Source organism: Acartia tonsa, chromosome 4 (genome assembly GCF_053477335.1).
Source record: "Acartia tonsa isolate MP-2025a chromosome 4, ASM5347733v1, whole genome shotgun sequence".
Taxonomy (NCBI): domain Eukaryota; kingdom Metazoa; phylum Arthropoda; class Copepoda; order Calanoida; family Acartiidae; genus Acartia; species Acartia tonsa.
In genome coordinates, this window is record NC_137263.1 from 53,668,917 (window position 1) to 53,682,389 (window position 13,473).

The following is a 13,473-nucleotide window of genomic DNA, read 5'->3' on the forward strand; positions in this document are numbered from 1 at the left end:
CAAAACTTGGAATAATTAGTGACCTAGCCCAAAAGATTTTACTCAATTATTCAAGGAAGTCCAAGGGGAGGGGGGTAAAGTGGTGATAACTCTCCCCCCCTAAACAAATTTGGGGTTGCCGTAGGCACCCCCAAAAATTTTTCCATTTTGCCCCCCACATTAAAAATTTACCCCTATCCTGGGGGTGCCGTAGGCACCCCAACCATTTAGGAGGGGGTATTTATCCACCCCGAAAAATTTTTTGGGGGGAAATACCCACCCCCAAAGAAATAATCCCAACCAAAAAAATTTGGCGAGCTTCGCGCGCAATTTCCCTACTAAATATTTCATAATTAGCTAGGTGCCTTTATAAAATTATTATATTACCCCCCCAAAAAAAAATTGATGCTAAGAGCTATCCATTACAAAGAGCTTCGTTATTGAAATTTTTTTTAAAAGTTTACACTAAAGATGATTTAATTCTTTGATACTAACTTTTGTGATTTATTTGTTATAGATGTATTATGTACTTATATTGGTTGATATTTTGCAGAGATTTATGTATTCATATTGAACTAAGCAAAACTAAATATATCATCATTTTTTACTTTTTCAAGCCTATATGTTATTAACTAGCGGCTACCCCCCCCCCCCCCCGGCCCCCCCCCCCTAGAGGCCTCTAGTGGCACTTTAGATGTTTTTGTTTGTTAAAGTCTCTATGTTACCTCTTTATTCTTTAGTCTCCCATAAATTTTAAATTTTTTTTTATTTTTTTGTCATTTCTCTTGGGAGGGTGGTTGTACCCTCTCCCAAAATAGTTATAAACCTTCCTAGAACCCATAAGAATCTACCATGTTAAGGAGAACCCGATCGGTTCAGCGGTTAGCGAGATCTTTTGGTACAGACACACAGAAAACAAACAGACAAACATCCTGTTACTTTAGTATAAGGTTTACCCAGAGAGAGAGAAGAGACTATTGACTGATTATTACACTAGTCCCCGTCGTTTTAAAATTATGTTTTCTTATTTGTTAGTTTACCAACTTTGGGGACATTAGTGAATTTTAATTGTCTGGTTCATATAGTTGCATGTTCAAATGATTTAACCACTAATTTTAATCTACAGAAGGGATAATTTTGTGAATCATCATTGGGAATTTTCATCAATTTATCGGACATTATCTTCTTCCTTAAGATCCTTGCTCTTTCATCTTTCTTTCATATGTATTTCAGTTGAGTCGATTCCCTTTTTCTAGTAAATCCTTATAATAAAGTAACAGAATGTTTGTCTGTGTGTTTGTATGTTTGTACTGAAGGATCTTGCTAACCGCTGAACTGATCGGGTTCTCCTTAACAGGGTAGCTTCTCATAGGTCCCAGGAAGGTTTTTAACTATTTTGAGGGAGTGTACCACCACCCTCCCAAGAGAAATAAATCGAAATTTTTATTTTAAGTATAGAGACTCCTACGTATCATTGCGAGGTATCGTAGAATCTTGAACGCAACAAAAAACCAAACATTTAAAGTGCCACTAGAGGCTTCTAGGGTCGTAGCCGCTAGTATTTCAATAATTCATTTTGACCATGTTTGCTATTTTTTATTAATGTTGTAATTCGTGTCATTCTATCTATTCAAAACATTAATGCAATGTTAAATGGCTTTTATTATTTTTTTTGTTCTATTTTTATCGTAGTTTTTTAAATCTAATTTTTATCTTCAGAAACAATATCAGTATTTATATAAAAAAAAGTTTTAAAACACTTTACAGTAAAAACTAATTTCTTAAAATTTCTATGGATTTGATCTTACTTTTAATTTCACCTGAAAATATCATTGAATGCCTCCTTTAAATTTTGTAAACCCTAAGCTTTTGTAATTGATTATGTTTTTATTTTTAGTGAAGATTAAAATTCCTTTTATATACATATATATTGAGTTTTTGTGTTTTGATCAATAAAATACTTAATTTGGAAAAGATTTTCTTGGTCTATACATTCTATACGTCAAGTTCAATATGTTGGATTAAACCTATCCAACTTCTAACTTATTAGACGTTAATAATAAGGATTAAAATGTCCATAAGCAGCATAGGAAAACAAGGCCAGACATCTATAAAAGCGAAGATCTAATATCACAAGGAAGGAAAAACGAACGATAACTCTTGTAGAGTGTAAGAACTTACTAAACAGAACATTAAGTACTAAGACTAAACAAAATTGTTCCTAAAGGGGGAATTCCGTAAAGGTGTGTGTTTTAAGACATTGAAAAAGGAGTAGAACTCTAAAATTTGGCATGGTAGTTGATATAATGGGGTTTAACGTGCATTTTTTTTAAAAAACGGCGTTGGAATCACAACTCCTGCCAAAAACTGCAAAAATTTCCGCATTTTCTTTCCAAATTAGACAATTTTGCATCATTTGAGACAAACTTTTTTTTGACAGAGTTGGGACATGTTTCTAAAATTTAAATCAAAGAAATCAGAAGTGTCCAGTGCAAATAAAAGGTCAACTATTTTAGAAAATAATAAGTTTGTCCTAAATGATTTAAATCTGGGTAATTTAGCAAGAAAAAGCAAACCAAAATTTTGTAGGGCATACTGTTTTTTTGGCAGTAGAAAAGGCTTTGCCGCCGTTTCTTCACAGTTTTATATAGTACCATATTAGAGCAACTGTCATAACAAATTTTAGAGTTCTACTCCCATTTTAAAGTCTTAAAACACACACCTTTACGGAATTTCGTAAAAATACAGACTTTTTGGTAAAGATTATAGGGTTGCTACGCTTTTTAACGGTTATAGGAATCATCATGCGAAAGTTTGAAATCAATAGGACAATTCTAACATGTCTAGATAAACAAAGAACAGAGCTAACTGTAATGGACAGGTGGACAAACCCTAATTATATAAAAGCTTTGCTTATCTAAAATAAATTATACATAAATTTTTAGCAAATTTTCATAAATCCTATTACATATAGTAGTCAGGTTTTGTTGTCTATTGCAAGGGATCTCACTAACCACTGAACAGATTTGGTTCTCCTTTACAATTTAGCTTCTCGTAGGTCCTGGAATGGCTTATAGCTTTTGAAGAGGAGTGTACTACCACCCACATAAGATAAATCGCTCCTAGAAAAAATGACAACCAACCAAATATTTTTTTTAATTTTCATGAAAATTAGTGAAGGGGGTAGACTAATCCTAACTCTCCTCAAGGGCCCCTAGTTATCTAGGACATTACAGTAAAACACTAGAGGGAAAAAGGGTTAAATAACTGTATCTCCCCATCGCAACCGTCTTGTGCAACCTTTCTATTGGGTCATTAAAAAATCAACCAATGGTATCGCTTATATTACATAGCCAAGTAGAAGAAAATTAATTAGAAGCAGACAAAAGAGGTCTTTGAAAAAGAAGGGAGGTAGTTGTCTGTATATACATTTATACTATAGATCTGTTTCTAGGACAGACAAATTAAATTATAAAGTAGCTTTGCTACTTCTAAAATCGAATACTAATATACCTGACATGTAACGTCAAAGGCTTTTAAAGAAGTAAAATTCAATATAACAAGGATGACAACATCTATAAAAGCGAAGCTCTGAAATGTATGGACAAACAAACATTGACACTTGAAGAGTGTCAGAACTGAATAAACTGAATATTAATGCATATGTCTATACAAAATTGTAAGTAATTTTGTTGCAAAACTAATTAGATACATGTTGCTGTCTAAGGACATAGTAACGTTTTTAGGACTTGATTATAGAGATGCTTCACGTATAACCTTGTTGTATTAATTAATTAGGAATCAGTATTCCAAAAAACAGATGAATAGGACAATTTCAACATTCAAAAGTTGTTGTAAAATAAGTAAAAAAAATCAGATCGTTTCAAATGGACGTACGGACTTTCTGGTAACGATTATAGAGATGCTGCGCTCTCTAAGTCGTACCTAACTGTTATAGGAACCAGCATGCAAAGTTTGAAATCAATAGGACAGTTCTAACCTATTTCAATTCACGAAAAGAGCTAACTGTGACGGACGGACGAATGTATGACCCTACCCTAATTATAGAAAAACTTCGCTTTTAAAAAAATTTATATAAAAAGTATATAACCCTGAACTAGATTAATCTTCTTTACTTGAGTTCCAACTAGAGAAAAAAACAGAAAAAGCAAACAACGCAAGGAAAAATTTAGAAATAAGAAAAAGGGATAGTTCCACAAAATTCCTTTTTTTAAATCATTGAACTAATACTTACAAGGGGTAATAATGTTAAGACTTTTGTCTAATCCCTTAAACCAACAATGGACATTTCTAATCATAGAGTAGCTTTGCTTATAAAAAAAATTAAACATCGTAAAAACTAAATATCATAAAAACAAGTCAATATTTTAAGAATTTTTTTATATTTTTAATTCAACTACATAAGACATTTACATTCTTATTTTTCAAAATTTGCATAAACAAAATAATAGTTACTTCTCGCATCGTATTATAAACAGCTTTTCATGCCTTCAGCATCTCAGGGCTAAAAAATTGTTTTAATCTTATAGTTGTATATGTTTTTATTCGTAAAAAACTGGATATATAATACGATACTAGACATAATTTTTGGCATGGCTGAGAACCGGTTCTAATCTACCGAATATTAATTGGTTTTGAATGAAAACTAGAGATATCATTAATTTTCATTGATTTAATTTCTTATTTCTCGAGTTCTCAAAGCGCGTAAAGTAGGTATGGTATGCAACTTCTCAACACCAGAAAAAAAATTAATAAAGAACATTTTAAAAGATCTCGCTAACAGATAAAGGATGCCTTTAAATCGAAGCCTATAAAAATTCCGGGAAAGGTTCTTATGTAGTTTGATGAAATAAAACCCGAACAAGACACATATACATCAAACTACTAATCACATATATGCATCCAATAACTGCATAGAATCAATAACTATTTTGGAAGAGGGCTTTACCAACTCCCAAGAGAAATTGTGCTAAGAAAACATTGACCAACCTTCTTAATTTCTTATTTACTTATTCTTTTTAAAACTAAAGTATGAATACACCCCCCCCCCCTCTTCAGCTTTAGAAGGGGGATCCGCAAGAAATAAGGTATAGCCAACATGCGAAATAAATCTAAAATTATATTTGTTGGCAGATAAAATGGTCGTCAAGTGTTGCCCCCCAACTAGAGCTGAAAAGCATGTATAGGTTTCGTGATTTTTTCCCAATTAATTACTTTGTTGTTATAATCTGAGTACTAGTTTTGATAATTTTTTTTTTACATTTTTGAAAGTATATTCTTACACAAAGCAACATGATGTCTATCAGTCTGTGTGTAGCAAAGGAACTCGCTAGAAGCTGAACCAATATGGTTACAATTTGGCTTTTCATAGGTCCAGGTTTATAACGATTTTGTGGGGAGGGGAAGTACCACCCCCATACTAAATATATATCGACATATGAAAAAATGACCCTATAATTTTTTTTTATTTTCTTCTTAAATTTAAAATTAAAACTAAAATTTTAAAAAAGGTGGGGGGAAGGTCATCACCCCTTAAAGGTCTCTAGGGGCGTAGCTGCTAGTCTTGTATATATAAAGTAACAGGATGTCTGTGTGAAAACACTGGACTGACATCGTTTTCTTCTTTTATGTCCAGTAAAAGTTAATATTTATTTTGGGTACCTTTAACCTCCCCAGTGAAATCGCCTTTGACCCCCTCCCCTTTTTAAAAAAAATATTTCCATACTAAAATTTGAAGTGAAAAGTAAACCCTCTTTCCCTCTAAGAGTATAGTTGCTAGTATTTAACTATAGTTTTTACCTGTTTTTATAATTTTAGGAAACTAGGTTCTTACTCTCTGTCAGGAGGTAGGGTCAGAAATTTAGGCCATTCAAACTAAAATATAATGATCATTTTAAATGGACATTCTATTGGTGGAATATTTTCATTATCAGATATAAAAAGACACGATTCTAGGAAGCCAGAAGACTTTTTTTTTTAAATTTCCATTTCCCTTTGAGAACAATTTACTTTTTGCAGACAACACACAAGCGATTAAAGGAATGGTTTTTTTGTTTGTCTGTTTTGTTAAACTTCGCCTTTAAGGATTTTGTCATTCTTAGTTTTGCATAAATTACTCAAATTAACTAGCGTTCATACAATTTTTTATATTAAATTAGGGTCCGTTCGTTCGTTCGTCTGACAAATATCTCTTATAAGGGGGGGGGGGGGTAATGCAACCATCTCGTAATCAGTGAGCAAATGGCACATAGAATTCGAATTTCCATCTAAAATTTTGCATGAGTAATCCTTGGTAGGTCTATTTTCCCTAAATCGAACAATAAGTTGGAAAAGTAATGACTAACCGCTGGCGGCTCAGCAGTTTTGCCATTTTTTGGATATCTATAGTACAAATTATTCACAAAACCTATCTCCACCTTATTCTCGTTGCCACTCCAAAATGCTATCAAACGGTTCTCGACGGTAGCTGTTGGTACTAGAAGTTTCAAAAATGGTTATTGCTATTATCTAACATGAATTAAACCAAAAATATGTTTTAAATAGTTGATTCCTACGTAATTGATGATGAATTTACCCTGAAAATAGGCAAAAAACGGCTAAACGGCTGAGCCGCCAGCCGTTACTTTTCCAACTTTTTGTTAAATTTAGGGAAAATAGACCTACCAAGGATTACTCATGCAAAAGTTTAGATCAAAATTCGAATTCTAAGTGCCATTTGCTCACTGATTACGAGATGGTTGCATTACCCCCCCCCCCCCCTTTTATTTACAATTTTGTTTTGACTTAATTATATTCTCCTTGTTTGGCTTTAATGTTTGTCTGACCTACAGTTTCAGAGCTTTGCTTTTATGGTTGCTGTCATTAAATTACCTTTAAGAAACGATTCAATATTTCTGCAAAACTTTGCAACAAAAGAACACAAACATCAAACAATTCATACCTAAACAATATACTTAATTAATATTTCACTAAGTAGACATTTCTTGTTATCAGTAGAATATAAGGTCTGAATTTTTCTGTAGAAATTATTCTTTAACGAGTGGCATGTGAATCAAGCCATAAGTTAGTATCCCATTCCCTCTACCTTTATATAAGCGTGCGTATATGCGTAATCATATAAAATAACTCATTATACCAGGCAGGGAGGGGATATTGGCATGTAAATAAAACTAGTAAAAAATTATAAGAATGCTCTCACTCGTTGGCAGAGAAACTTAAATATGATTTTTATTGGATGGTACAAAAATGCAGTGTCCATACTTTTCCACGAAATTGAGATGTGCATCAGTTCATTGTCCATACTTTGTGTGCTTTTATTATTTCCTTATAGGTTGATAAAAATTAAAAGTTTCTACAAAAGGGTAAATTTTATTTAACATAATTGAGATATACATCAAATTAATATCCGGTGACTTATCCCAATATATACAAATGACTAAGACAATGAACAAATGCACCTTTGAAGTTATATAAATTATAATATAATTACCTTAAACAAGCTTTTACTACTCTGTGTTCAAAATATATACATTTTTTTAATCTACGATATATTAAGTTGAATATAACATTAAATAAAGGATTGTATGTTTTAAGTAGTTAGTATTTAAAATAGTAGTAAGTTTTTTATGTCTGTAGTGAAGAATCTCGCTAACTGCTGAACTGATATGGTTCCTCTTAGGAGGTTAATTTAAATTAGGAAAATGGCATAAATCCAATCTAAGGCACTTATAAGGCTTTAATGTATAAAAGCCTTGCTTTTACATAATAATAATAATCACATAACTTGCGTTTGAATTATATTGATTGTAAAAAACATAAAATATGAATGCATTATTATTTTAACCAACTAACAACAAGCAGACAGGTTTACAGCTGTAGAGTGTGTTTGTTTTGTTTTGTTGCACACTTTAATGCTTTCCTTCTCCCTTTCTCTTTTAAGAAAGGTGCCGAGATTTCTCATTTTTAAGTTTGCTTTGATAATATTTCAAAATTGCCTATATTTATCTTTTTAGTTATATTACATTGTATCATATATATACAAAGCAAATGACTGATTTCTAATGATTTTTTACATCATATATCTATAGATATTTAGATATTTAAATTGATTTAAAAATAAACGAAAAAATGAAATTTCAGGGTCCATAATCAGAAATTAATCAGAAATGGTTTTTTCCATATATGGATATATTTTTCCGATCATTGGGAGAATTTTTAATCACCCCTAGAAAGCTATATACAACCTATTTTGGTTAGTTTAATATGTATGTAACAAAACCTTACATATTTAACTATGCATCCACGAGTAAATTTCAAGAAAAATAAGTGTAATTTGTCAATTTGATAGGTTTTAAGATATGTATAATAAAACACACAAAAAACATAAATGTTTTAATGTGTGAAAATTAATTTTTTTAAAGTTTGATAAATTTTTAAATGTGAAGTATATAAGACTTAATTCTTTTAAAAATACTCTTAAAAAACATTAATCTGTAACATATATCAACTATTTTCCAGCTTCGTGATCACTTTAAACAGAGATAGTTCTCTGATGTGCATATACCTCTTAATGTTTTTAGTGAAAGTTTGATAACAAGGATGAAAACATCCATAAGAAGCGCAGCTCAATAAAGTCATGGAAATTCAATTATTTTTAAAAATATTTATATTTTGTATGATGACTGGCATACTGACAGACAAAGTAAATTACATACAAGATGCTCAGAACAAGGGACTAACTGAATAATAAAGCGACAGACTGAAAGACATGGTGAATTGTAGATTAGCTGTGCTACTAAAAATAGAGTATCTAAGAATATAACAGAAATAAAGCTAACCCTTTACAATTTTAATCTTATTCCCAAAAAAATATTAGGTATTTGAGTTAGAAATATAATATATTTCAGTATTATCCTCTTAGAAAATTTTTCTCAAAATTTGACAATTTTTATACCCCCCCCCCCCCCCCACAGAAAAACGGCCCCCTGGCCTGCCTAGCCGCAGGCGCTGGGCCCCCTAGCCATATAACCTAACCTAGCCTTACCTAACCCAGTCATTTAGTCAGGGGGGGGGTATAAAATTGCAAAAAAATGAAGAAAAAAATTCCTAAGAGGATAACGCCTATATTTCTATTTAGATACATCTGTCTGGGTACATGCTATCTGCCAGGGTATGACCAGCCAAGAAGTAAAGGTGATAGGGGCACTCAATTCAAAATATGAATGTCTGAAATGTCAAAACATATCATTGGAGGAGGTAAGGGAGACTATTTTAGAATGCCTTAAAGAAATAAGCATAAATATAACAAAAAATGACCTGGACATTCAAAATTCAAGACTAAGAAGAGCAGAGCTCGATACTAAACTACTCTCATCATCAGGGTCAATATGTACTGCTATATATAAAAAAATGAAAAATCTAAGAATAAGCCCAGAAGTTTACTATGGAAACATCTATACAGCTACCACAGCCATGAAATGGCTTGAAAATTTTAAAGAATTTACAGCCCTACTAAAAAATGAGGCTCTAGAAGATATCTGGAACGAAATTTTTGAATTATTTAGGAATGGATAATGGTATATTGATGTCTTCAAAGCATTTGATGTTCTGGCCCTGTTTTATAGTTTTCTCAAAAATGAATTTTAAATTATCATTATTAACTTTAACTATACAGCTGTTTAGAGTTTTTATGGCTAGGAAATATATCTTTTTAAAACGAATTTCTGATTATTCTTCTAAACACAAAACTAACCCATCCAAGGTATATAGTAAAATACCCAAACCATTATCCATTATATAGGCAGATATGTAGGACTCTGTTGAGCACCGAAAAAATTCCAGAAATAGAATATGAAAATTTAAAAAATGATTTAGACAAATTTGGTGAACTCTAGGTAATGCATGTTAGCAAAAACATTACCCCAAAATTAGATACCTTAATTTTTTGTGTTCCCAAAGTTATATCAAGCATGGAAGGGCACTGTGGTTCCCTCAGTGAACAAAACATTGAAAGAATACACCATAAAGGAAATTTACAGGCTGGGAGGACCCACAATATTGCTAATAATATTGAAAGAACAAAATATATCCACCAGGTTAGAATTATTTTTAAGGCAAAGCATTACTATAATTATGTTCGGTCCGTACGTCTGGAACAGATAGCTTTTTTTGTTAGTTAATGCATGTTAGAATTGTCCTATCAATTTCAAACTTTGCATGATGATACCTTTAGTAGTTAGGTACGATTTAGAAAGCATAGCAAATCTAAAATCATTAACAGAATGTCCGTACATCCATTTTAAACATGTTGATTTTTTTTACTTTTTAACAAGAAATTTTATCTTATCTAATTATCCCATTGATCTGATTTTTGGTACCTATATTGATTCCTGGGACAACAAAGTACCATATTATAAGCAAAGCAACCCTATAATAAAGTCCTAAAAATGTTAGTATGTCCATAAACATTATCCTGTATCCAAGCAGATTTACAAAAAATTTACTTAGGTACACTTTTGCATCGACTCTTATACATTGAAATATATTCTGATTGTTAAGTTCTGACACTATACAAGTGTTAATGTCCGTTTGTCCTAACGTTTCAGTGCTTGGCTTTTATGGATGTTATGATCCTTGTTTAAAATTTAAATTGCATGGCTTGTGTTAATAGTAGAACTTCCATAAGCTCTAGTTTTAAGATATGTAGTACCATTTAATTCCTATTTTTAGATTTAAAATATGAGAACCTTAAATTTTTGCATTTTTCAATGTAGCTTCTTATGAAAAAAGGCATGAAAATATATAGCATGTGTATGTATACTAGCATGATTAGATGCTCAATTTTCTGTTTGGCCCAATAAGCATGTATAACATTGATAATAATTTTTAGATGCTAAAAGTTGATAGAATATGCTCGACATCAAAGATAGCTCTGGGTTCAAAGCCAAAAGCAAAAACCTTCCGTTGTCAAAATTGCAATACAACCAACCCATTTTCACTCCTCCGCTGTTCCTTTTGCGATTGTTTGAAAAGAGGCGCAGCAAGATCAAAATTATACTTGAGATCTAACCAGTAAATTGCATGTTCATGTTATTTTTCTCAAAAGTTTAATTTTTAACATCAGAAATAATTACCTACAATAATTACCTATTTATTTTTCAGATGGTAAAATGAATCAACAAAATGAACAGTGCAAAAATTCAGGAAACTTTCAAAATAATTAAATTATCTTAAGTCAATTTTATCAAAAACGTACATGCTAAAACTCATGTCTACACAACATTCAATGTATTAGTATATGTGTGGTAAATATGCTTCCTTAACAAGGACAACAATATCTATGAATGTAATGATCATGCCTATTTAATAATTCATATGATAATTCTAACATGACTAAATTTTGCGTGGTATGAGCCATCTGTTACAGATGGACAGACTGATGTACATACAGGACGTTCATCCAGATGTTTAAAAGGTCATACATACAGCAAGTACAGACAATTTAATGTAAAGATATGATGGATGTAAAGAAGAATGTACAGACAGACGGACATACAGACAGACGTTTAGACAAACGTACAGACGGATGTACGTACAGACAGACGTGCACCAATATGCAGAGAAAACGTAGAGACAAACGTACATCAAAACGTACAGACAAACGTACACATGGTCGTGTACGACAGACGAACTTACAGATGACTTACAGATGCATGGCAGACCGACACTAGTTAGAAATTCTTATGAGTGACAATTCTAACGTACATGCCTAAATTATCGCGCGCGCTATAAGAGCTATAGACGGACGGACGTACGTTGATGAATGTTCATACATACGTACAGACAGATGTACAGAAAATGGACCTGCACAAATCATAAAATAGCTTCGCATTTAATGTACGAATAGTTTATAAATCAAAGATTCGCTTTTAAAATTTAATTTAAAAAGTTGAATATATGATGGGGGGAGGGGGTGCGTAAGGGTTGAGGAATAGTGAAAAACGCAATAAAGATTTGTAATGTTCCAATTATTTAAAAGATACAACATCTTTTGTCCCAAACTCAATTTCATAAGCCATCATTAAAATTATTTCTGCAAAAAAAATCAAAATTATTGAAGAAAAAATCTAAAATTGTACTTAATACCTAACATATATAATTGAAGCAAATTAAAAAATTTTATATAGAAAATGTGGTAGCTTGATCCTATATACAAAGAATTCCTTGCAAGAGCAATGGATAATAGTTTTTTTATAGAATAGGTCACTTTAATATCGGTGAACTCTGTTTTCGTGCTACCTGTGCACACGAAACAGGGGTGTAATTTAGTTCTATATTTATCGTATGTTTTTGCATGATATTTTTTAAAAGAATAACAAAACATGTCCAAGATTAAGGCTGGTTCATATTGGAATTAGTCAAAGAGGGGATATGAAACAGATAAAATGGACTTTAAAAATTTTCTGATCCAAAAAGAACTTCAAAAAGTTGAGTTTTAGAATGCAAGCACTTAAAATTTCATTACATAAAACATGCAAAGATGACATTCATATCAAGTACTCTCCCCTTATTATCTCAGTTCCTATTAGAGCTAGAGGGCTAAAAAATTTAGTGCTTTTCCCCAGTTTGATCATGAAATTCCGAGTATAAGTCAGTCAAAGTAATGTTTTGCTTCCTTACCCTTTTATTTACAAACCTTTGTTTTATGCCCTAAATTAGTAGGTTACGAGTTCTACACACTAAGACCCCCTCCCAAAAAAAAAAAAAAATGTTTTACAAATTATTACCTGAAATTGTATAATATTACGACTATGACAAAGCTGTACTGGCAAGACTAGATATATAACTAAATTCACTCGGGAACGCATTGCAAGATATTATAAATCACAAAACCATGCAACCACATACAAAAATACATACGAATAATATTTATATTTAGTTTGTTTTTGTTTCGGGTCAGCTGATTTATGTCGGGACTCCAGTTTTTTAAAGAGTTTTTAGTTATTTCGACAACGCTATACATGAATATGATTAATAATAATTTTCAAATACTTTCATGAAAAAGTGCCTATCGGAAAACGTGAAAAGCTAAAATTTATACAGCTTTTTTAAATTTTTATATTGGTATTAAATTTTTTAAAGCAAAGCTTTGCATGGTGATTCTTCATACAGTTAGTACGATTTAAAAGGCGTAGCAACTCTATAGGCCTTACCAGAAAGTCACGCATTCCATTTAAATCATTCTGTTTTTTATACTTTTTTTGATGCTATAATCAACTTATGCATCTGATTTTTTTTGTAAGAATATTTCCTAGGACAACAAGGTTCAATATCTTTAGCGAGGCATCTCTATAATAAAATCCTAAAATGAAAGTCCTTTTACTTTATTCTGTATTTACGCAATTGTGCAACATGAACAGTTTTGTTTAGACTTACAAAGAAATGTTCTGCTTATAAAGTTCTGACACCCTACAC

The 13,473-nt window shown here is 31.6% G+C and overlaps 1 protein-coding gene and 1 long non-coding RNA gene across 2 annotated transcripts in view; both read right to left on the minus strand.

Moving 5' to 3' along the window:
• The window catches only part of LOC145317779 (uncharacterized), a 32,255-nt gene extending 19,115 nt beyond the window's left edge, over positions 1-13,140 (minus strand). Inside the window, exon 1 of the mRNA XM_080159047.1 lies at positions 12,786-13,140. Within this exon, the coding sequence (XP_080015173.1) occupies positions 12,786-12,866 (81 nt within the window). The 5' untranslated portion in view covers positions 12,867-13,140. The remainder of the gene's footprint in view (positions 1-12,785) is intronic.
• LOC145318373 (uncharacterized) lies at positions 4,403-8,084 on the minus strand. The gene is made up of 3 exons (XR_013879316.1): positions 7,490-8,084; positions 6,871-6,940; positions 4,403-5,874 (listed from the first exon to the last, which is right to left on the minus strand). It is a non-coding gene; the product is annotated as an uncharacterized LOC145318373 (long non-coding RNA).
• Positions 13,141-13,473: the final 333 nt, after the last annotated feature.